The 25,160-nt window shown below is 39.5% G+C and overlaps 1 protein-coding gene across 1 annotated transcript in view; it reads left to right on the top strand.

Moving 5' to 3' along the window:
• Positions 1-14,193, top strand: part of HDX (highly divergent homeobox) — a 38,667-nt gene extending 24,474 nt beyond the window's left edge. The window contains exons 5-9 of the mRNA XM_074147754.1: positions 3,485-3,692; positions 6,977-7,056; positions 9,975-10,058; positions 12,717-12,839; positions 13,454-14,193. Of these exons, the coding sequence (XP_074003855.1) occupies positions 3,485-3,692; positions 6,977-7,056; positions 9,975-10,058; positions 12,717-12,839; positions 13,454-13,579 (621 nt within the window). The 3' untranslated portion in view covers positions 13,580-14,193. The remainder of the gene's footprint in view (positions 1-3,484; positions 3,693-6,976; positions 7,057-9,974; positions 10,059-12,716; positions 12,840-13,453) is intronic.
• The last annotated feature ends 10,967 nt before the right edge of the window (positions 14,194-25,160 follow it).

The following is a 25,160-nucleotide window of genomic DNA, read 5'->3' as shown; positions in this document are numbered from 1 at the left end:
AGACACCAAAAAAAGCCCCGTTATGTCATCTTTAAATATGTGAACTCTGGCCGATACTTCATTAAACTTAAAATATTTCTTTTGCTTACATTATAATTATTGCTGATTACATTTGTTTGGTGGGGGGTGGGGGGGATTGTAATTACTTACATATTTTTGTTTATATTTCTCTTGACTAATTTTATTCATCCATACCAAAATAGCATCTGAAAGCAGAATAGCCACCTTGGCAGCGACACACGAGATACTTGAGAAAGACGGATGATGGCTTTCAAACTCATCAGAAATATATGAGAAATATAAGAAAAATGCATGACAATTTTTTTTTTTAGTTTTTTTTTAATAGAACATAAAGCTTTCATTCATAAAAAAGTCAAAAGCTACTCCTAGGCCCCCACCACAGGTTAAAGACACCTCCTTCCAACAGGAGGAGGTCCTCCTGTTTCTCAGTAGCTCATCAGATTAAAGCTGGATTACAGAAGATAGTGCTTCAGTCTAACAACAAAATCAAGCAGTTGCAGCAGAAAGACCACTCATTCTTCACAGCTGATGAACAGCTCCTCTCGTTGGGGGCTCTAGGCCTAACCTAGATCTGGCTTATGATCGAGAGAGATGTTGGAAAAACAACTCGGATTTTTCCATCTTTATTTATAAAGTGGGATTTCTGAAGGTTCCAAGATAGAATCTTTCTAGCGCGTTGACACCCTAACCTCAATATCTGGAGAGCTGTAATCATGCTTTTCAAGTGGCTCTCTGCCAATCCCCTTACTTAGAAGCTGCCTGAGGGCAGACGTACGCTGGCTCCTTCTGCCTGGCCTCCAGCTTTTCTTCCCTAACTCCTGCTGGTCATCTGTGCAGTGGAAGCTGGGGGAGCTGCTGCCGAGTTCATTGCTGGCTGCCATAAGTAGGCTTAATGAGTCTCATCACATGCACTTTACAGATGTTGTTTGAGGTTTTTAAGGAGGCAATATTTTAGGGATATAATTAGAATTAATATATGGTTTCCTACATAGAAGTACTAGTCTGCTTTTACGCTCATCATTTTATGGCTCCAAAACATTCACGTTAAATGCAGCATGCAGGATATGGAAGCTTATTACTTTTATTTCCCATTTTAATTTGAGACACTATAAAAATATCTTCTGTGACATATTCAGTATGTTGAATGAAAGATTTTCTGCCTTGAAGGGTATGTAAAAAGACAAGTAAAATCTGCTTTTCCCAAGTGACTCAATTTTTTGCTGATTTTTTTTTTTTTTTTTTTTAGAAAAAAGCAGCAGATCTGCTTGTAAATTTTGTAGTTGTTAGCACTATTACCATCATAAGATTATGAGAAAATGTAAAGAATGGCAATACAGCACTTGAAAAAATATAAATAGGTTTTGAAGAGGCCACTTTTTTTTTCTTCCCCTCTCACCCCCCCCAAACCCTATATAAAGTACAGAAACACCTAGGTAGCTTTCTGGTTTGCATTCTTTAAAGAGGAAAATCAGCGGGCTGGAAAAGCCAATATCACCCAACAAAAATGATTTGCCAAAAATAGTGTTAAGCATGTCATCATTTAGCTGGCTAAAGGGACTCGGCTGGCACAGCATGAAGCTATCTTCAATAGTTGGGACTGTTGCCAATGTTTCTTAATTTTTCTGTTTGATAACCAGAAATTATAAACAAAGGTATTATAAACAAAAATTTTTTACTAAACTTTTTCATGCTATCTGTTAGAACTGTAGTTAAAGAAAATGTGATGGGGAAGAGGAACAGTGCAGGTGTTTCTGAAATAAAGCCAGAGTAATGTAGTTTATTGTGTCTTTAAAGAAAAAAATCCTGTAATATTTTAATGTGTGTGGTAAACACTGTTGGAACATAGACCTTATGGAAGGAATGTGCATTTTGCCATGCCATGATCATATGTTTTCAAAAGTAGGAACTGCCCATGCTTTCTAGAGATGTTTGATTTTTAGCAATCTAGAAATTCCAGCACTGAGCAGGCTTCAGGAAGCAGTAGTGGCCATGCTGTGCATATGTCATCACCACAGTAATCAAGGCCGCTCTGTGTGGTGACAGCTTACGTGGCCGAACTCCACCATTATCCTTCCTGGGCCAGCGTGTGGTCGGGTCCTGAAACAATGAGGATGGTCCCACTAGTGCTGTCAGCGCTGCTCCTACTGTGTTGTAGATGGTGTGGAAGGCGGGGGGAGAGCCAGGTCAACAAGACTGGAAGTTAGCAGTTGGCGGAAGAACTGACTCCTAGCTCTGAGAAAGCATTTTGGATGCCAGTGGAGAACTTACTTGGATGGAACTAAGTGTTGGTACAAGAGCTGTTAAGTAGAAACGGAATTGGATGAGAAGTCAAAAGCCTGAGTAACGAAGGAAAGGAAAGAGTAAAGAGGTGAAGAGTTGCAGACAATTCTTACTATATCACATTAAACTATATTTTGTTTTTAACAATTTTTAGTGTAGACTTTTCTTTATCAGAGAAAGCAAGTTGATTAACAGTTACATAGATCCACTTGGAGAATTTTAAAAGTGATTATTTTTTTTCTTTTTTGAGACTGTCAGTTTTATTGATGTAAAATGAACTTAAAGCATCCATGCCCATCTGATCATGAATGGTTTTCCAAGTTCCTTGGTCCTGGACTTGTTTCATCTCCCACCACGGTTTACAGTATGCTGTTACACCTTATTGCAAGCAATGGTTCTTAAAGACTTGTCTTGCAACCAAAGAGGACTAAAGGATAGTTTGAACTAGATGATCTCCAGAGGTCCCTTCAAACCTCACATCGTTCTGTGATTCTGTGGTAGTATTGCTCTGAGCTTAATTCTGCCAAATTATGTTCTGCCATTAAAGTCTAGTGATGTAGAGCTACCACCTTGGACAATTTCTCCCATGCTGTTAAAAAATCCTAGAACAGGCAAGCTGTTTGGGTCATTGGATGCTTTAGTCCCCTTGTGGAAGTTGCAGAGGGGGAGAACCTGGATCAAAAATCTTATGTTAAATTTGTTGAATAATTTAGGTGGGGATAGACCTTACAAGGTCACCTAGTCCTACTCTTTATTTAGAGCAGGATTGACTTCAGAGTTAGGTCAGGTTTCTCAAGATGTTGTCCGGTAAAATGTTGAGTACCTCCAAGGCTGGAGATGCCAAGACTTCCATGGACAAACTCTTCTGGTGCCTCTCTGCAAAGCATTATTTTTTCTTTTTTCTTAATTCCAGTCAGAGCTTCCCTTGCTGCAACTTGTGACTGTTCCTTCTTTTCCTTTTGCTGTGTGCCTTCCCTTTTCCCCTTGTATTGGAGGACTGAGCCTGGACACAGTATTCCAGGAAGTAGCCTCATGAGGATCAAAACCAGGGGAATAATCACCTCCCTTGAGTTGCTTGCTACACTCTTGTTCCTATAGTATAGATGTGCTAATTTCACTTGGTTGTGGGCCTGTTGCTTTTGTTATAGTTTCTGATATCATTCATGTTTATTTCTCTTACAAGACTTGGATTGGGAATCGAAGACGGAAATATCGTTTAATGGGGATTGAGGTCCCACCCCCTAGAGGAGGTCCTGCTGATTTCTCTGATCAATCTGAATTTGTTTCTAAATCAGCACTTAATCCAGGAGAGGAAACTGCTACTGAAGTGGGGGATGATAATGATAGGAATGATGAAGTATCAATCTGCTTATCTGAAGGAAGCTCACAAGGTATTTGAAAATGCAGTTATTACTGTGCATATATTTCTAATTTTGTGCAGTGTGCATGCTTTGGATTCTCTGTTGTACACATTCAAAAACGTCTGAAAGTGTCTAATGGTCACAAATTACATTGGCCATACTGAAGGTACAATTTGGTCTCTTTCTTCTACTTCTCTCTATGAATTTTTTTGGTTTTGTTATCACAAGGCTTGCAGAAACCTTTTCTCATAAGACCGCTGTTTCTGCCAAATTCACCCGAGGTTAAATGACAAGTTTACAGTTTGCTGGTGCAACCGAGAGATGGACAGACAGTGAAAGTCTCACTTCCCTGGGAAGCCAGGTTTTAAAATGCTGTTAACTGGCTGGTTCTACATAGCCAGCTTGAATACCCATTCCTGTTAGCCTGAATCACACCAACAGTTCTCATTGAAACAAGCACTAATGCACGTGAGCCCGCCCGCTTTGAGCTGACTGGAGCTATGTAGTTACAGTTTCCCTGATACTAGAGTCATGCTGATGAGATACGTTCAGAAGGTGTATTAGCTCAAACTCGGTCTGGAACTAAAAGAGCTTCACGGTATGTCAGAGTACAGCAGAATGTCTGCTGTGAAGCTGTCTGCGGTGCATGTATGTCTCTGACAAGCAAATACAAGTCAACAGAAAAGATCAAAGTCAGTAGCAGGAGACTACTCAAAGCCTTAGAACTGCACACACAGGGTGCCTGGGTGTTCTCAGGAAATTGCATGATCTTGAGTGATTAGTGCCTCAATCTTAATTCCCTTTTACTCCACCTCTCGGAACCGCATGACCACATTAAATCGATCTCTCCCTTTCCCTCTTGTACACTAGCACTCTGGGCCCAGGGCAGATGAACTGCCGCTCGGCACAGTCACTACCTTCACAAGCTCAACTAATTGCTCCCAGTGCTTCTGATTAGAAGAGATCAATAAAGCCTTTGCTCTCTAAACTAAAAGAAAGTCTGATCTAGTGCATGCTGTTGCAGCTTGATATGCCAGACTTGATCTTGTCATTTTGTCTGAATGATTTACGGGAAAGAACTAGAAAAATGGAGAGCTGCTGGGAACGAATTTGTGACAGCTTTGTCATATTCTACTGTAAAGAGAATAAGATGATAAAGAAGTGGGTCAAGTGATTGAAAGCCAAGTGAGATGCAGAATCTAAGAATCCTTGATTTGCCTGAGGTGTGGAAGGAACTGGTTTAGTCAGATCTGCTTGAAAGAAAATGGTGATGGGGAAGAGTCTGAGTTCTCTGTAGCTTAAAGTGAGGAATAGCACCACATTTATTGAACGAGGCTTTCATAAACCAGATAAGGCTGTAAGACTATGAGTAGTTTATTAGAGTCAAAGCTTAAGGAAGTGCAAGAAAACTATAGGATTTCCACAGCATCCAGGAATCCCACTTCCATTCCTTGATTCTACTGTGAGAATTACTTCTATTTGTTTCTCTAGTTCAAAGGTTTCACTGCTGCAGCTCAGCTTATTTTGAACTTCCTAGAAAATATTTTCACCGATAATCCTGTGTACCATTCAGTCACAGATATGTGATTGTTTTAATGTTTGGGAACTGTAACTTTTGGTCCTAATTTATAAAAACACAACAAAAAAAACACTCTCAAAGACAGGAAAAAGGTATCTTTAGCCACCTAATTAGAGTGAAAGTGTTGATGGCACTTGCTTTTAAAATGTAGGGTGTAAATATTTACAAAAAAATAAAAGCTGTACTCTGATGCAAAATTAAGCATTAAAGTTCTCATAATGCCTTACTTACCTTTTTTAAATGAATGTTAGTTGAATCCATAGTTTGTGTAAATGAACACAGCTCTGTGGAGGCCATTATAGCATTGCCAGTTTGTATTAGCTGAGGATGAATATTTAAAGAGTTGAAAGTGCTGTAGGAGTTGCTTTGTTTCGCTATTGGATCCAAGTGGTGACTGCCAAGGTTAGTGAGTGACTGGTGCCTTAGACTGCTTCAGAGTCCCTAAGGTGCATCTCCAGTGACCGTCGTTGCTCTAACGATGGGGTTGTGTATCGCTCCCTGCTTTACAGTTCTCCCATTTGTTTTTGTTGGTAGCAGAAGTTTTCCTCTGAAGTTGTGGCCTGTGGCAGATTAAATTTATTTGAAACAACTTCAAATAAAATTTGCTCAGTTTAGAGATATTTTACTGGTAGAAAAGTTACTTAAAAAAAAATAATCTCTGTATGGTCTGGCCTAAATACTGTCCTCTCTTTGCAGCTGTTGGTAATCTCCAGTTAAATCCTGTTAGCCCTGCGTTTGTGTGGAAGTGATACACCCCTGCATCACTATCTGCCCTCCCTTTCAGTGTCCCACATGAACATCTGCTGCCCATTCTCTCACCAGCCTCCTCTCCTCTTTAGGTGCAATAGCTGGACTGTTTGACCCTTCTAGTGCAAGCTCTGCCCTCAGCAGAACTGTGAAATTTTTCTAGCACTTGGAAGGAGTGTGTTTCCAATTAATAGCCTAGCTGTTAATGACATCATTTAAGGTTTTTATCATAGCTGTCTTCTCTCTGTGTTTTGGTTTATTTTCTGATTTGCTGTTTCTATCAACCATTTTGTTCTTGATAGTATATTAAATGTGGAGAATTAAAGTAAATCTGAGAAACATATTTAATCATAGGGATGAAAACGCTTATCTTGTTTTTTCACATTGGCCATAGTCAGGGCTGATAGAATCATCTGACGCTTGTGGTTGAAATTTAAGGTTCAAGACTTGCTCTGTTTTCAAGTGTGTACTTTGCATATACATAAGAAAGCAGCTTAGATTCACTAGGAATAAACATTAGCTGTATAAGAATGAAATAATCTGCTTGATCAGTTTTTGTTTCAAAACTAGTCAGTGCCTGCAAGGTGCAAGGAGGAGGTGGGATCCTGATATGTTCCTTACAATTCCAGGACATGCACAATTTTTCATATTTTAATATATAAAAAAACTTCTGGGCACCTCTGATGTGAAACTTTTCATCACCTTTGAATATTCCCGTCTGAACCTAAAAATAGGAAGGTTTTGGTATGTTGCAAGAGAGTAACTGATAGTTTTTTCTGTTGTTTCAAGTAGCAATTGCTGTGACTTTGCCCTGAAATACTTGTGATATGATGTCTTTTTTAATAAGACATACAGTATTTTTTATGAATAGACATTGATTACAAGAATTTGCATTTGTATCTAGCAGTTGTGACATATTTAGTGTTAAAGACTGTTGATATCCCTTCAGTGTAAAACTTAAATCTGAAAAGCTGATTTATTTCTGCAGAAGAGGCAAATGAAGCTCTTCAAAATGAAGAAATCGGTCACAAAGATGATGACCAGAATCCAGTGTCTACTGATAATGTGGTATGTATACTTTTCCTTTTCCACTAACTTGACCTCCTTAATTGCTAATGTTGAGGTTATTGTCCAACAGTAGTGTTTCTGACTAGGTGAAAACTTCAGTTGAGTGTGCTAAGAGTTCTTCCTTATTGGTTGAGCACTAAAAGAAGCTGTACTAAAATACAGAGCTATGCACATTCAGTAGAAACTGAATTATACAGATTTTTCTGTATTAGAACAATCTTGTGTTCTTTTTCTGGAGTGCAAAGCACAACATTTGGCTAGTTCTCTATAAATACCTAGTATAGCCAAACAGTACGAGTAAAAACAAAAAAAACCAAAACAAAAAACAGAAAAATAATTGAAAATGGTTTTCTGTAGCTTTAAGGAAGTCAGGTATCTCTATATTGCTTCCTCTCTATAGCTAACCTTGAATATGAGATCAGACCAGGGTGGGTATGTACTCTTCATTCCCATACCCTTGACAGGGCATTATTTAGATGTTTCTTGTTTTCTCACTTGCATTCACGTTGGGTCAAACACAGTTGTTCTTGCTGTTTCTAATTGACTGCAGTGAGACAAGGAAAGAAAGGCAGAGGGAGGAGTCATGGCAAATAATACAATATATCCCCTTTGTTTAGCCTGCCTTCTCTCAAATTAGAAGAAAGGAGAGGAGGAAGAGGAGAGAAGACCCCAAGTGGTAGGGTAATTTTTATCTTAAAAGTTATCTGCAGAATGAACAGGTGATGGTTCCAGTTCCCAATTGCATTCTTATTGCAGTCAGAGATTAAATGACAGCAGCTCAGAACATCATGAGAACATTTGTCTTAGATTAATCACACAAAACCTGAAGTGGGAGAGCAAACAGGAGATTCTCTTCCCTCTATATGTAGAGACAGGAGAGAATGTTTTCTTTCTTCTGTTCATACATGATCATCTTCTGCATAAACTGAAATCCCTTGGCTGTATTTTCTATGGTTGCCTGAATAGAAACAGCTGCCTTTTTCCCTTCTGTTTCCCTTAATGGCCTGCTGTGACCTTAGGTATAATCACGCTGATTTTCAGGCTGATGCGTTTACCATGGAGATGCAGAATGTAAAATGACAAAGGTAAAAGGTTTGCAAAGGTGATGTCTGAGATGCTCAGTTCTCTAGTCTACCTGAACTCCAGCATTATATAATTTGATATAATGGGGGGGGGGGGGGGGAAAGAAGAGTGTTTTTTCCATACTCTGTGCTGAAAACATTGTAACAAAATTTTTAAAATACATGCAGCTAAAATTGGACTAGCATACATTGAACTTGCGTAAGAGATAGGGTTTTCTTATTTGAAATTCTAATCTGTTCTTTCCCCTACTGTCTTAAAATGTGTAATTATAGGAAAGATAGTGTGAATGTTTGGCATTTATTTAGAGACTCTTTCCTCAAGCTGAGTCTAAAAACAAAAATATTTGAATCACAGTGTACTCAGGGTATGTTACAGCAGCAGATCTTTGTGACATTAAGCCTTTGGAATGTTATCACTTCAGCTGGGTTGCCAGACACTGAAGCACAGAAAATGTGGTTTAGCCTCCCTACCTTCAACACATACTCGTGAGCTGGGTGGGTGCTACTAGTGAGAGACTGGCAGCCTCTCTATCAGGATTTCTTCCTGGTGATCAGAAGGAAATTTCTGGTGACTGGTCTGCACACAGAGAGAAGACACACGTGAGCTGCAGAGAAGAAACCTCTTCTAAAATAACACCTCAAGAACTAATCATTAAAGTGTATTGTGTCAGTGTGGGCCCTTGCCTACATTGTATTAAACAGTATACTGAAAAATGTAGTAAAATTGCTTTGACTTGTTATATACAGTCTCATAAATGCTTACAAACGTCAAAACAATGAAAAATAGTAAAAAAAAAAAAAAAAAAAAAAAAAAGAAAAAAAACCCCAAACCCCTCTTCTTAAACTTCCACTGTTTCCTTCTCAGAAATACTGTGAAATCTATAGTTTCATCCGGGCAGTCATCCTTCTGAGTTCTTGGTAAAAGACGCCATTCTTATCACTATCACTATTCTTTCCATCTGCTTGAGATCTAGCTTTGATATGAATAAAAATTAAAATCTCATAGGTGCGCTAAAAATGTGTAAATTTTGTGTTTTCTCCTACTGAAATAACCTCTTAACATATTTTTCTTACATAGAAGGTTTTCTGTTGGGAAGAAAAACAATGTGCAAGTGGTAAATAATGTAAAAGTGAACCTTTTAAAACTTGAGGTAGGATTGTAATGTATTTCTAAGTTCTAGACAGCATTCGGATTGGCCTTTAACATTGTGCTTTAGGTATCTTTAAACACCCAATGTAAAAAGCTCCCATGAATTTTTGTAAATTAAGGGAAGATGTCCATGTGTATGCATTTGGGAGCTGTCCTTTGGATCAACATCCTCTACCATTTAGGGCATTTGACTTGCACTGTGGCCACAGAAGGCCCAAGGAGACCTCTTCAGCTTTTTAGGCAAGAAGTAGGTCAGTTAGGACTTGCCTGTCACTTACCATAATGTCTGTTTTGCTCCAGAGGAATAAACTTTCATAACCTCCTTCGCCTTGCAGGAGGCCTTCAACAGAGGGCTTCCAGAATAAAAGGCAGGCTTGTGCAGGCTGTAAATGAGATGTCATATGTAACCTAATGCCAAAAGCAGGGTGACATATAGCTCTTTCTCTGTAAACAGCCTGTCACCATGGCAGCAGCTCTCAGTACGGCCAGTTTCAGTTTGGATTCTTCCTGGATTTTGTGGCTGAGGTGCATGATTGCCATCTAATGGGGGCTCCACAATTTCTCAGGAGCAAGCAAAAGGTCCTGTTTCCTTTGGCCTTTCGTGGTGGTTTGAGATATGGATTGTTGGTTGTTTGCCTAATCTATGCGTTTGAATGCTTGGAATGAACCATCTACTTCTGTTTCAGAAAATAGAAATTATAGATGATGAAGAAAGTGATATGATAAGTAATTCTGAAGTGGATCAAATGAGTTCTCTTTTGGATTACAAGGTGAGTAATTGGACTATGAGATGTTAAGCGGGATAGTCCTTCACAGAATGTTCAGACAGGTGTATCTGTAAGGAATTCAGCGAAGGCGTGGGGGAGCCTGGGACTCTTCTGCTCTTACCGTGGTACCGCACCTCATCCCCTCAGTCACGTCTCCTCATCCCATTTACAGCCAGATTACCTCTAGCTCAACCCCAAGGGAGGCAGGAAAAATCCCATTTCTGTGGAGCAGTGACACTACTGCAGTTGTAGCCGTCTGCAGCTCCCACCTCATTTCCCAAACAGAGCAATGTATTTTGCCTCTAAACCAAAACTTCCTTTTGTGCAAGAATGGTTCTTTGGAGTGTTAGGGCACGCTTCGACGTGCAGTGTGGTGCTGCCAGCTCTGGAAAGGGACACAACTGTTGGAATCCTCTACTAAAATGGAGGAATCTGAAAAGAAGTCATTCTTGCAATGCAGTGCAGAACATGTCTGGAAGCAGTAGTTGTGGGAGGCAGGAAAAGCAGTTGGATACCTGACAGCTGCTGTCTTCTGCCACATGGTAAAGGTTATGCCTGTTCTACTCCAAAGAGTTGCCGCAGTGGGGGGTTCTATATTGACCATGTTCTTACCTGTGTAGCTGATTTTTTTTTTTTTTTTTTACTTGGCAAACAGGTATGTTCTACTAATGATAATTACCAAAATAATAAATAGGTGATCTTTTCAGAAAAAAATTACTCCTTCAAGCAGTGTTTTCTTGGTAAGGGCAGTGGAGAATGAATATGGCGAGGGAATGACCTTTTCTTAATGTCACCTGTCACCACGGTGAAAGGCTTGCTGTGACAGCACGCCCTACGGATCCTCGTTTGTTGTTTGACATTAGTGATTAGTCTTTGTGCCCGTGTGTTTTCTGCATAAATCTGAATTCCTTCTTTGGCTGGGCAAAATCCATTGCTCAATAGGCAACTTCTAAGTTTCCACCGGAAAGAAATACATTCAGCTCATTTTCATATGAAAGCCTCAAAATCGCAGCCCAAATATCTCTCTCATTCTCAGAGCTGTTAGAACCTGAAGCAATAGGTGAGCAATGTTTTGACTGAAGAAATGTGAATTTTCTGGGAAAAAAACCCACCCAAAACAACAACCATTTTTAAAGGCTTGTTACAAACCTTCCAGTTCATCACGTGGTCTCACTTTCTCGTATCAACTAACGTTGAGTTACAGCCAGTCTAGCAAAGTAAGCGTGACTATCAGAGCATAGTTCCATGTTATTAAAAAAAAATATATTTTCATCATTAAAACAAAATACCAGCTTATAAGTTCACTATTGATATTTGCTTATGTAATTATTTGCTGCCACCAAAACCAGCCATCGAGGAACATTTTGTATGCAAATCTGCCAACCTAATTAATAATATGGTTACATAAGCAAGGGTGGGTGTTTTCTTGCCTCTGATACCCCTCTGTAAATGCAACACTTAACATGAATGATCTGTGAACCTCTATAAATGCTTACATTCTATGTGTACTGTGCATTGCATTGTACACAATTTCTATGTATGTATTTTTTTTATTATTATCTTCTGGAGGATGCCCACTTGGTGCTACTGTGCAAACACCTTTTGCAAAAATGCACAATGACTTTGATCTTGAGAATTGAACTGTTTATTTAGGTTATGTGATCTTTCCGAAGATAAATAACCAGAGAAAATTAATTTTAGCTCTACGCTGATCAACAGATTTAGCATTTTGATCTTGCATACCAATCAGTTGGTAAGTCTGAAGGAGAGGAGATATTTGGAATAAACAGAAGTACTTACCAAATCTGAATTACTAATTAAGCTTGTTATTTTTATATTAAGTAATTTCAAGTACAGTAACATTTATTTATGCAAAGGTTGGAAAAATGCCTTTTTAGCCACAGCGTGCACATTATTGCTATTTCTCTATTTTGTAAATACATTCCTATTTATTCTGTAACCCTAGAGATCTTGAGGAGATTGGTGAGCTGACACTTTCTGATGTGTGTCAAACTCAGCTGCACTAGAGGATGCTATATTTTAGTTTGTGGTAGATTTGAGGAATTTTCAAGGTATTTTCCCTGAGCTTTGTGTCAAGCCTCCTGTTGTACTAATGGAATGTAGTTACTGTATCTTCTCAGAGTCACTAAACCTTTTCAAGATCACTTCTAGGAAGAGACCTCAGCTTTTTTTTTTTTTCCTTTGTTTTAAAATGGAATTAGAGGTCATCCTTACAAAATAAAAAGCAGTTGTTCTTTCAAAGGTTCCTGTAGACTTTGGCCCGAGTCATTAATGCTTTAATGATCGTGGGTAATACTGAAATGCCTTGTCTGCGTGTAAGCTGGTTGGCTGTCACGTCTCTCACGGAGGCTGGTGAGAAATGCGGTGGCTTGTGCATCTGCAGGTTTAGTGTGACAGACACGACTGGTCGTTCATCAGAAACTTCTAGTTGTATCCAAAGCCTACATGCATTGTGCTATAACTCTATAACCGTAGAACTTTTGGCTGTATTTAATACTGGTTTTGGCAGGAATCACCATAAACACATTTTCACTCCTTTTCACTAAAACCATTTGGGTTTAACATGAGTGTGTTTAGTTGTTATTAAAAAGATGCAGTGCTGTTTATTATTTCAGAACTTTATGTAATTTCCTTCCACAGAATGAAGAAGTCCGATTCATTGAGAATGAGTTGGAGAATCACAAACAGAAGTATTTTGAACTACAGACTTTTACTCGGAGTTTGATACTAGCTATTAAGTCAGATGATAAAGAACAGCAGCAGGTAAGTCTTGAAGTAGGTTTTAATAATAGAAGGTGTTTGTCATTTCGTGGTCTGTCACTCCCTTGGTTTTATCCTGTAGTGCCCAGAGGCGCAAATTATGATCAGGGCAGTGTTGTGCTGAACAGCTTATACACAAAAAAAAGCTGAACTTTAAACAAAAGAAGGATCTTGCAATCTACACAAACAGTGACATAGACAAAGAAGTGTGACTTTTGCAAAGGGACAACCAGCGTACACTGAGGGACGGGGATTTGTCTGTTGTGAGATCTAGGAAAAAAAGCCAGGCTTCTTCAGTTTTGGTGCACCACATGTAGTACATAGTACTTCTTTTAGTGCTTGGTTGGATCATGTCTTGTACGGGTAACATTTTGTGCTTTATTTGGGAAAGAGATTTTGTTGCTTTTATTTTTTTCCTTTTGCCTTTAAGATATGTCATCTCGGACAGTGTTTTTCCTTTCAATATCTGTCAATACTGACTTTTTTTTTTTTTTACCCGTCCAATACCAACACTGAAAAAGCTTAACAAAGTTTTTTCGCTATATGATTAAAAGACATTTGAACACTGACATAAAACATATACCTAATACTGTGTTGTAATATTTTTTTACTTACAGGCACTGCTCTCAGACTTACCTCCTGAACTAGAAGAAATGGATTTCAATCATGCATCCCCAGAGCCTGATGATACCTCATTCAGCTTGTCGTCTTTATCAGAGAAAAATGCCTCAGACAGTTTGTGATTTATTTTTTTTAATTGACAAAAAAGAAGCCCTGCATAACATACAGGTTTCAAGAGAAGGGCGTTTTGCTGTCCAGTGTTCTACAGTCCAAAAAAGAAAACCCAAGGTGAAGCAGACCTTCCCGAAGGATGACTGTAGTACGTCGTGGCTACAGGTTGCAGTGTCAAGAAATTTCAAACGTTGTTTTTGGTAAATGAAAGAACTGTGTGAGGAATGGTTTCAGTTTTAGCAGTTTGGCTTTGATTAGGATAATTTCTGACTTTCCAGAATAACTCTTGCTCTGTAGCAAAGTCTTTTTGAGCAAGGATCCAAGAATGGAAAACAAATGTCCTGTTACACAGACAGCTAATTCTACAGAGTTGCTTGCTCGGCAGTCCTGTTTATTATTTTTTTCCCCATTTTTACTCAGGTAGGTGGACTAAAAATTTGGAATCCAAATAGAGTAATGGGCTTTTTATCAGTTTTGCTTGAACCCTTTTGAAATCTGAAATTAAACTAAAGTGTTTTTCATTATGTGACTTCAGATTGTTGAATCTTCCATTTTCTGACCAAAACAGCTGAAGAAACTTTGAAAGGCTGAGAAATTTGAATTATTGTCAATAAACTGTTAATATAAAGAAGCAGTCATAAGTGTTGTAACAAATTAGATGGGTATGGGAAACCTGATAGCTGCAGAATGCAACTTTCTGATATTCTCACAGTAGCAACGGGATTAGATGTTTACACTGCTATTTAGGGTTTTATGAATGTAGTTACAGTTTTTCTTTGTCAAAGTCTGAATGCTAAAGGTCTGTTGATTGTTTTAAGTATTAGTTATATATTTTTCCACAAACTTTGCTCCATTTTATCAAGGTACTGTCATAAATCCACAGCTCTCATTGCATCCTGAAAGGTATTCCAGTGTTTGGAATTGAGCTTTGCAGATCTTCTAACCGTGACCTGGTTTTGAAGGAGCCCCGTCTGATGAAGTTTTTGGCAACTGCCACGTTACAGTTGTCATTGCTGAACTGTGAACTTGATCACAGGCAGTGGCTTCTTTCCTGGTTGTCGTTCACATTGAATCCCTTTACTCATCTGATTAAATGGATGTGTAGACACATTCAGATAAATCCAGTAGGGCATGTATGTGCATGCCCGTATTATTGACGCTCTATAACTGCTAGTCTGAGTATTCCTCAGCAAGCATTTTTGAAACAGGTACCCTCACAGTTTGGTAAAAAGCCTGCCCTTTCAATTTTATACCAAATAATTATTTACTCTGGTGAATCCTTATTCATACAGTATGGTAAATAATGCCCTTCATTTCAGTTAGAGGTCCAAGGTATAGCTCAGAAAATCCAGTGTTGGGGAAATAACATGGTATTTTTGGGGGGGTTTCCCTTTAATACTGGGATTAACTCACAATTTTAGGTTTTTCTCAGTCTGATCTGTTCCTCCCTCACTTTTACAGCTTTTTATTTTTATTTTATTGTCAGTGAGCTCTGTTCTTTCAGGTTTTTTTCTGACTCTGTGTTGTCCTCGGGCACGGGGAACTTTTAACAATGTTGTTAAATGCCAACTGCATAAAGGATAGTAGCAGTTTTCAGTTTCACAGTTCTGGCTGCCATACAATTCAGTTAGCTCCCAAAAGACCTCTTATGATCTATTCTACAGAGTAACCCCACAAAAGCAAGCTCTTGGGTTTGAGTTTAGGCGTTAAACTCAAGAGCAGAATCCCAGGAGAGAGAGGAAAGGCGCTGTGCAACCGGGAGGTGAGTGATCGGTTATTCTTCCTTTCACTGCTGAGCTGAAATGTTCCATCCTGGCTGGCAGACACGTCCTTACAGCCTTCCTCAAAGGAGGAACGGTATTTTACATGCCTGTTGAAGTGACCACTAATCAAAAATTAATTCAGGTTTGTGAGCAAAGATCACAGAACTATCCTTCAAATGTAAGATAGGGCTCAACCGTAATTCTGCTCTCTCTGAAAAAGTCATTTATAAAGGGTTTTCTATACTGGGTTAACAATGCTTTCTGTTACTGTTCTCTCTAGATAGGAAATTTGTGCCACTGACAATGAAACCTCTTGTTTTCTCTGAGCTCTGCTGAAATAGAAAAAAAATAGAACTGTGATTTGACACTGTTTGAACTGTGTTTTCCTGCTGCTTTGACTTAAAATTCCCATGACAAAAAGCAGGATACTCTTAATGAGCGTTCTTGGTTTCATGGTCAGTTAAGTCATCCACCTTTATACAAGAAAAACTTTCATTGATGATTCACATTTTGCTATGTCTTGCTTTTATTTCATATGCCAAACAAATAGAAGGAATTAATTTTGAATGAAATACTACCAGATTCAAGCAATTATGTAAATCCTTTTTTCTCAAGGAAGCTGGAATCCTCTTTAGGATGTGCAGCTGCAGTAACACCCATCTTGTCCCCTTGGGCATGTTGGTCTTTGGCCCTTTTCTTCTGTAGGGTGACAAGACAAAAGTGGTCGTGTTTTCATACCCTGGAACACTGGACAGTATCACAGGATATTCAGGAAGAAGGAGTGTAAATTATATTCCTGTGGGACAAAATGCTATATAGGACAATACTGTACAGTTGTTCATTTTTTTCTTTTTTCCCAATATCAGTGTTTATTTTCTGTCATACGTAAAACAAAAATTTTAATGCTATATTGCCATGGCTGGTATTTGAAATCATTGCAGCAACAATAGTTCTGCTACAGTGGCTGAAGAGCAGCTTATGAGGTCTTGTAACATAACACTTAACCATCCTTGAGAGTTACGGAAATACATATCCAAGCGTGGCACTTCAGGCTAGCACCGCACACATGTTTTATAATTTAGGGGTTTTTTTTGTTTGCTTGTGTCCCTAACAGGCAACTTAATGTGCGAATCAAGTTTGCAGATTGCATCCCAGTCTGTGTAACTTGTTCAGCTGGACCTTAGAACAGTGTGAGAGAATCGGGCACGTTCCTTTCCAACTTCGTCCCCGTGATTGTACTGAGAAGCATCTCACTGACAGGCATCGCATTCTGAGACACAGTCACTGGGACACTCGTTTCCAGATGAAATTCTGGAATGAAGGGGATGGCTCTCTGCACCCATGGCGTGTTAGGATTTGGTTTATGGTTATTTCCTCCGTTCATAGGATGATAACAAAAGCCCACATTTAGTGCTAGTTCATCATTTGCATACTCTCCATGACAGATAAAGCTAATGTTGTGTTCCGTTACGCTGACAGAAATAAGCCCCCTTTGCTCCTTCACTCATTGCGCTCTGTGATTTGAATAACCGCTACAACACAAGTGCCATGTATTGGTATTTTTATCGTCTTTCTGTGAAGGCTCTCATTTGCTTTGGCCGTGAAAGATGGCTTCCCGGCATTGTTTATCCCTAACGTATCTGTCGGAACAGGAGTGATGAAGTACATCTTTCTGAAGAAACCAAAGTGGGGAAAGGTAGTTCAGAACAGACACTTTAACCAGAGACAGGATGCTCACTCTCCTTGGGGAGCAATGGAAGCCTTTGATACTAGCAGGCTTGCTTGTAGTTAAGAAACCTGTTTCCTGAAGTGATGCCTCTTTTCACTTCCCTGCAGATGATGCTTCTGTCTAGGTCTAACAGGAGTGAGTAGTAGTAAATATTCTAATAGGTGATTTTTTGGCAGATTTAAAAGTACACGAGCAGATATACCATACAAGTGTCAATTGTCTTGAGTGCTTGGTTCTTGAAGCAGCACTGCACTTTAATCTTTCCAAGTATTTCTTTTTCGCTAAGGCAATAAAAAGTCTGAAAGTGACAAGCAGATTGTAGGCTTCGCAGTCCTCTGAGGGAAAAAAGGAATATACCGGTTTTATCTTCATCTCTTAAATTGGGAAACAGCTTATCAATTCCATTCACCAAACGGAGACAGCCGTATCTACTGTTATGGTTATACAGTTGAAACGATAGGAGAAATCAACAGTATCATCAACATCCTTATTGTGAAAATGAGAATTACTGCGTAAAATGGATCAGCTTTCCGATCTGGGGTCTCTATTGCACTACAGTAGTAGTAACATTAAAAAGAAACTAATGCACAGCACTACCTTTTCCCTAGGTACTCTAGTCCTACCTGGTTGTTGGTCTCAGGATACTGATAGCGTAAGGAAAGACAATAATATGCATAAATGGAATAGCACAGAATATCTGAAACGTGAAGAATTTGTAACTTGTAATGTTACAACCAAAAGCTTGGTTTACTACCTCTGGTCCCGCTGCCCAGATCCTTCAGGCCAGTGGGTGATCTTCGAGGCTGCGTTAGGCGTTGGAAGGACTGGCAGCTGTCTAACCCGCAACTTGTGTTTCCAGATTCTGCCTTTTCTGCCCCAAATCATCATAAGGTTGAGTAAGGTGCTCAGTTGTGAGATGCCTGATGAAAGGTAGAGGACGGTTAGTGAGAAAACTCCAGCTAGTTACTAGAAAAATCAGGAGCTGGTTTATGGCGTTTGATTTCTCTACCCCATTAATATTCTAGCACACTGGCCAAATGTGAAAACTTAAAGTTTATGAGCAAAAAAAAAAAATGACTAAGTGGTACTACAAAATGGTTTTTTTTCCATGGCAGAATAGGATTTTATTCTGACTAAAGAGTATTTATTTGTCTCTGAAAGGCGGCAGCTGACATTTTGGTCAGAAGAGGACAGACACAAATGGGATAGAAACTTGGGCTTGTAGTGGTGGTGGTTCTTATTAAACAAATGAACAATTCTCTTTGGTAAGAGAGACGCTTAAGAATGTCCCTGGAAGGAAAATGGTTCCAGGTCAGTGCTTTGGTTCTGGGGAGCATTTTACTGTATTACTGAACTAAGTAAATAATTCTTTTCAAATTCTGTATTACATTTTACACGCACTACCTCTGAAACGTGACACCACCTTTAAAACCACACAGCAAATGTGAACTTCAAACATATTTTTTTTAACATTTTATAGGCAATAAATTATTTCCAACACGCATCCTTCAATTTTGTGCTTGTTTTTTAGTTGAGTGTGAGACATTCAGTTTGGTTTTTGTTTTAGTACTGGTTTTATGTTTTTGTCTTAAACACAATCTATGGACTAGGAAAGAATAAGAATGTGATTATTAGGGAGAAAAGATTAGCATATGTTAATGGTAGTAAATATTTCTATTAAAGCTGAAGGATGATGTAGTAACTGAGATACCTGTGCTATTTTTGGTACAGTTAGGGTAAGGAATGGATATTATCCTTTATTCTGGTACTAAATGATTGTTGTAACATTTCTAAATACATCATAGATTAATTTATCAGAGAGAACAGTCAAATAATGAGTCTCAGCAGTGTAATGAAAAGGAATAGGATTTTACATTTTCTGAGACATACAATTTCATAAATACGTCCTCAGATTTTTTTCAGCTATTGTTTCTTCCCTTCTTTTGCATAACAATATGTATAAAGACCTTGTAGAAACTATTTTGATTTGCTTGTAAGCGAGTTTAAAATTGAAATGAATCAGTAGCAAGCTAAGGTCTAAATGTAGATGTAGACCATGTTTTGTAGCAAAGTTTCATCTTAAAAGAGTCCCTGTAATTTCCCCCATCCCATTTCTCTCTGAAATGCATGGGGGAAGGCTGACGGAATGTTCAAGCCTCTTCAGCCAGGGGCTCGGGGGGGAATGAGACACCAGGAGGCATTTCCGCTGAGTGGCAGAAATGAAGATCCTAGGGTTTTATTCAAGAAAATGAGAATAAACTAAAAAAATTCTATACCTTGGAAGACAAGAGCTTCTACTTTATCTTCAAATTTTTGTGAAATACAGTTCAAAAAGTTATTGGCAAATCCACTGATTTGTGTTGGGGAAAAAACTACGCTCCAATGGAAATTATATAATTTTTATGATTATTTCTAGAATTACTGAGTGTATATGAATACACGTAAGCATATTTATAATGTGCACAGATATACTGAACTTGATCATCATATTAGCATCTAAAAAGGTATTTTCACTTAAGATGTTAATGTAATTCTTCTGAAATATATTTTATTTGCTCTCATTTTTATGTCTTATTATATATTGATTACATAGTTTTGAAATTTAGTCAAAAATCCATACAAATATTGTTTATAGTTTAAATCCTTGCAAAACTGGTAACTTTTAGGCTTGGAAATTTATTAAAATACTTATAATAAAGGTATTTCTAACTGATCTTGGCAAGTAAACAAACTGCTGTATTTATGAAGAGATAATGAATTTTCTGCCATGGTAATTTATGTTTTAGTTTCACTAAAGGTATCAGTTGGGTTTAAAAAAAAAAAAATCTGAAAGTTTAAATATTATTGTATACCTTGGATGTTTTCCTTAGCCTCTAAAACATAAGATAATTGACCATCTTAAAACTTGTATCATTTCTTTCTGGGCCAATTTGTTAAGCTTTGTAACCTGAGTGTATTACTGAGTTTCTCTGTGAAAATCAATATTTATATTGCATTTTTATTATTTGTATCAGTATGTGTAGCAAAGAAACTACTACAGATCTTAAACTGAAGTACCTCCGCTATGGTCCAGGACATGTGATCTTGGCTTATTTGAAAGATAGATGCCTAGTGAAATATTCCATACGTTTGTATTGATTTTTTTTTCTGTATATATAAGGGTATTTATAATCTTGTATTAACAGAGTCATCATGAGAAATGCTTATTTCCTTCTTTAGAAGCCTGCTCAGCTATTTTTATATAAAATGTTGGTCTCCGCCTTAATTTTTTTTTTTGTGAAAAGTTGTGCCATCGGTATTTTAACTTCTCCACAGATAGTTTACAGAATTTGCTTTTACTTGTCTTTAGTTAATTATTTTTTCCTCAGATTGTTCTAAATTGTTTTCTCTTCCAAATGCGTTTCAAGGTTGTTTTGCTTTCTTAATTATTTTTTAAAGTTTTGGAAGATACCTTCATATGCATGCGTTGGTAGATCAGGTTTTTTCTCTGTAGTTTATTGTTTCTAGTTTAGCAAAACCTTTCATTGGGGGAAAAACAACAAAAAAAAAGAAGTAATGCTTGTACAAAATGTATCTAGAATGGCCCAAACGGTCAGAGTAAAGGGCTATTTAGCATTGGTAAATTTGTCTACTAGACTCAAGGATATTTTTCTACATCTGTCAAGTTTGGGACTACGGAGAAATGAAATAAAGGTTAACTAACTCCTTTTCTTATATGAAGTTCTCAGTTTCTGTATTTATTATCGTCTTGTACAAATTCAGTCCTGTTCAAAATATCGAGAATTAAGTTAACTTCAGGGCTCAGTGAGGCACGTGCGTGTTCTGTTTCCCTGATTCTTCAGTTCTCACTCTATCACTAGGCAATAGAAGTCTCCATCGAACAGAAATAAAACCAGTTTCCAGTTCTCTAGGTAGAATTTAAGAAGAGGCAGTAATATTGATGGCAGGTTGGGAATGGTCAGCAGCTTCCTCCTGCTGGGCTGCAGGGTCATTGCCCGGCCAGGGCAGGGGCTTAGCAAAAAGAAAGTATTTCATTTTTACTGGAGTACAGTTCTCAGCAGCTTACACCGCTTTCTGTGTTTATAAAAGCGAAATAGAAATCAGGGAAAAAACATAACCTGTGCTGTAGTTTTGTATCGACCTGTCAGAGAGCCCCTGTATTGGCTGCAGCCGTTCCTGGTAATGAGTTTGTGTTCCTTTGGAACAGGGCCAGGCCGGGACAGGAGGGACACGGCACTGCCGGGCAGGGGGGAGCTTTGCCGGGGGTAGGGGAATAGATGCTGTAACACATTCATTGAGTTAGGAATATCTTAAATTAATTTGTTATTACTTTAAGGAGAGGCTTTTCAGAATTATTTGAAGAAGTTGCAACCCCCTGTCTCAAAACCACTTCTGAAATGGTCTGCCTTTCCATAACGTGAATTTATATCTAATGAAAGCAATTAACATGCAACCCTAACAACAGCTCGGACTAATTCAGGTGAACCAGTAATGCTCAAGTGTGTTGTTGTTGTGGGGTATTTAAATTATTTGAAAGACAAATGTGAGCTTTCTATGTTGCGGTTAATCGTGATGCTGTTTTTTATCACTGACAACCTTGAGAATCTCCAGAACTAAATACTGCAGCACTGACTTCAGCTGGCAACCCAAGCGCCTGGTGTGACCTGCAGATGGAAATCGGGCAAAAACTGTTTGTGCCGATTGCTGTTTGCTTTTTGAGCGAATGTAGTTGATGAGAATAATACCAGAGCTGTCCTGAAGAGCTTCCAGCATGGTACCACGACTATGGGAAATAATTTAAAATGATTTCAAGACCAGGCCAAGGAGAGCGAGAGAAGGAGTAAGCGAGGTGCAGCCCAGCACTGTTTGATTCAGGACTGCTTTTGTTCCCCAGCGCTGGCAGGTGGCAGTGTGGCTGCATCCATCCCTGTCGCACGGGCCCTCACCTGACTCTCCTCTTAAACTGCACACACGTATAAACCTGGTCACTGCTTGGAAGTCAACTGAACCCCCCCAAAACTCGGAGCTAAGATGACATCCAACTCCGGAAATGATGGCTGTGGAGGAGGAGGTTAAGAACCAGAGAGAGAGAAGCAGAGGAATGAACAGGAATTTAATCTGCCTGACACTAAAGTGTCAGGCAGTAACAAATACAGTAACAAATTTATAGGCGACGCTGAACTTGGATGCTTTGGGGAAAAGCAGCCCCGAGCGGGGATGGTGGCTGGAGCTGTATCGCCACCTGGTGGCGAAAAACCCCGGTAATTGGGGAAAAGTGCCTTAAACTGTCCCCACATTTCACAATGAGAAACTATTTTTATCTAAATGAAAAATCTAATATTAAAATAAGGAATTTGGAATTTAGTAATGAGGAGACTGAGATAAGGTTGAATGTTGTGTAGCCTTAGCTCTACCCTTTTAGTTACGAAAATGATACAAATGTTTGTGTGGAAATATGTAAGGACAGGAAGGCTTGATACAGAGTTCTGTATCCTTAATTGTACTTTCAGATTTGATTTTGATTACACGTTTTGATAAGATCATCTGCAGAAGTTGAACCAGTGCATTAAAGTAACCAGATCGGTTGTTAACTTGTTGGGGTTGTTTTGTTAATTCAGTGCTGTGCAGAAGTAATAACTAAATAGGATTTTGGGGACAATATCTAAAGAGACTCGACGCCAGTATTTTTGGTAAGCCGGTGAAGAATGAGCAAGTATGTATCAGGTACGCAGAACTTCCTGGATCTCTTCAAACCTGAAGGAAACTGTTCCCGGAAATTAAAGCGAAGCACCGAGGGACTTGCAGCCCGACACGGGGCTTCCAGCCGCTTTGTGTTCTCTCCTGTCTGAACACTGCTTCTGCAAGAAATGCTTGTAAAAGAAATACTATAAAAAAAGATATAATATTGTCTGCAGTCACCTTAGGAGTCCTGCTGAGCTGTATAAAGGGCTAAAAAACTTCCATAACTGTTGGCTTCAGCCAGAGGGAGGTATTTTTCGGGTTTGTGGGGCTTTATGCTGCAGCAGCTCTGCTCTGACCCTATGGCTGAATGAACACCTGTCAGTGGCTGAAGATCATCAGCTGGGAGCATGTTCTGCTTTAGTCCCCTCTACAAGGAATTACGTTTGGGGGTACCGAAGCTGCTCCATCGGACGAGGTGATGTGCGGCAAGTTGGGGCAGCCACTCTGTGACTCTGTGCTCCTACTGCAAATCAAAATGCTCATCTGGCTACAGGTAACGCTGTATTTATTCTTTGTAATGTGGCTGAACAGAGCATACATGGCGCTGCTGGTTGTTAAGATGTTAAGCTGTAAGAGAGATGGGTTGGGGGCACCTTTATACACATTAGTTGGTTCTTCTCATGCAGCGACTTCATCCACAGCCAAAATATTCCCCAAGCCAGCGCGAGTGTGTCACACAGCACATACAAGCTGGGGACACAGAAAGGTAAATAAATCTTTCATAGTGAATGATCTGACCAGGTAAACATGAGCTCTCCAGGAGCTGTTGTCCATGGAGAGCGAGGGTAAGGGGAAATGGTAATTGAAGAAAAAAAAGGAAAAAGATTCCCAACCCCCCAGGGAAAAAAAGGTGTTTCTTATTTACTTGCAGTTTGTTTAAGTGGAAAAGAAAGGGAGGAGGAAAGGAGAGGCTCTGTTATGCCTGCAAAGGAGATTTGAAATTTTTCAGACTTTATTTAATATTTTATCTGATTTTTTGGGGTATTTCTCTCTTTTGCTGGAAGTCTGGAATAATAATGGATTGCATGAAATTTTTCACTAAAAACCAGCTGATTTGAAATTGTTTCTAAAGAAAAATTCTCACTAGCCCCAATCTTCCCACAACGGTCTCCTCCTCCTTTGTTTAATGTGAATTTTCAATTAATGGTCCGTTACCTCTTTCTTTAGAAGGGTTTTGGGTACAGCTGACCTCCCGCTGTGGTGATGGGGGAGAGGAAAGGATCATGTACTGACACTTGCTTGAACCAGCCCTGCCTCTTGGTCTGGAAGGCTTTAAAAACAAGACGGCAGTGTGTGTGTACTTGGGTGTGACGCAGCTGTATCACCTGCCAGCTCCCAAAGGGGTCCAGCCTGGCCAGGCGAATGCTGGAGCTGTCTGTAAAGCCCAGTCTTGCACAACAGCATCGCCCGTTTTCTGGAGGGACGCGCTGGATCCCACCTATTGTGTCCATGTGAACCAAACATAAGGTGATCTTTCTCCCAGCTCTGCTGGTTCCTTGCTTCTCCCGTATCACTTAATTAAATAATTACCCAGCAAATCCCTTCCACGTGCTCTACACATCATGCTGAGGGCGTGCATTTGCTGTTTGCTTGGTGTATGTGTTTTCCTGCAGTGGCCAGGCTGTGCAGCCCCCAGCAGCCCCTCGCCAGTTGATGTGTCTCAGCTCTCAGGCAGGGAGCACCACTGGGCAGAGCCACCCTGTGCCCCTCGAAACCACAAACACAAATCCCTGCAGCGGGGAAGGGTAGTAACGTGCAGTGGGGAAGGGTCCAGAGCATTAACCTTAAGAGGGAGATAGGGAAGGGGAGCTTGGGGGAGACACCCTCGCAAAACAGCTTCTAAATTTCAAATAAGAGGATGTTTTCTCCTTAAGCCAAGATTGCTGCCAAATAGCTGAAACCCTATTTAAACACCTTCTTCCCGGTTTGAGGCTTACAAACCGGAGCAGTCTAGAAGACAGCAGGGAGTGGTAGCCCTGTCTCCCGTGGACTTTTCTCATCTTCCCAGGTGACCACTTGGTTCACAAAACCAAGGCTGTGGCTGTGTAATTGGTGCTTCCTTCCTCTCATTACTTAACAGGTGATGCTGGTGTGAGGCTAACACACAGGTTCTTCCCCATGAGCATCTTTTCTCCCTCTGGCTCGTGTTGGTTTTCCAGGTAGCCCCAGGTGCAGATGAGCTACCAGCCCTGTGCCTGGAGCAGTGCCTGCTCCCTGGGCTCCCTCCTGGGGAGTACAAAGAGGATGGGAGCAAGGCCAGTGGGGAAAAAGGTAGTGAAGGCTAAAAGAAAAGGGAACATAAATTGAACGAGAGAAAGAAAGGACAAATGGAACAAAGTGTTAAAGGTGAGAAAGCTG

This window comes from Numenius arquata, chromosome 5 (assembly GCF_964106895.1).
Source record: "Numenius arquata chromosome 5, bNumArq3.hap1.1, whole genome shotgun sequence".
NCBI classification, from domain to species: domain Eukaryota; kingdom Metazoa; phylum Chordata; class Aves; order Charadriiformes; family Scolopacidae; genus Numenius; species Numenius arquata.
Note: the sequence above shows the minus strand (reverse complement) of the source record. Positions and strands in the feature narration are given on the sequence as shown.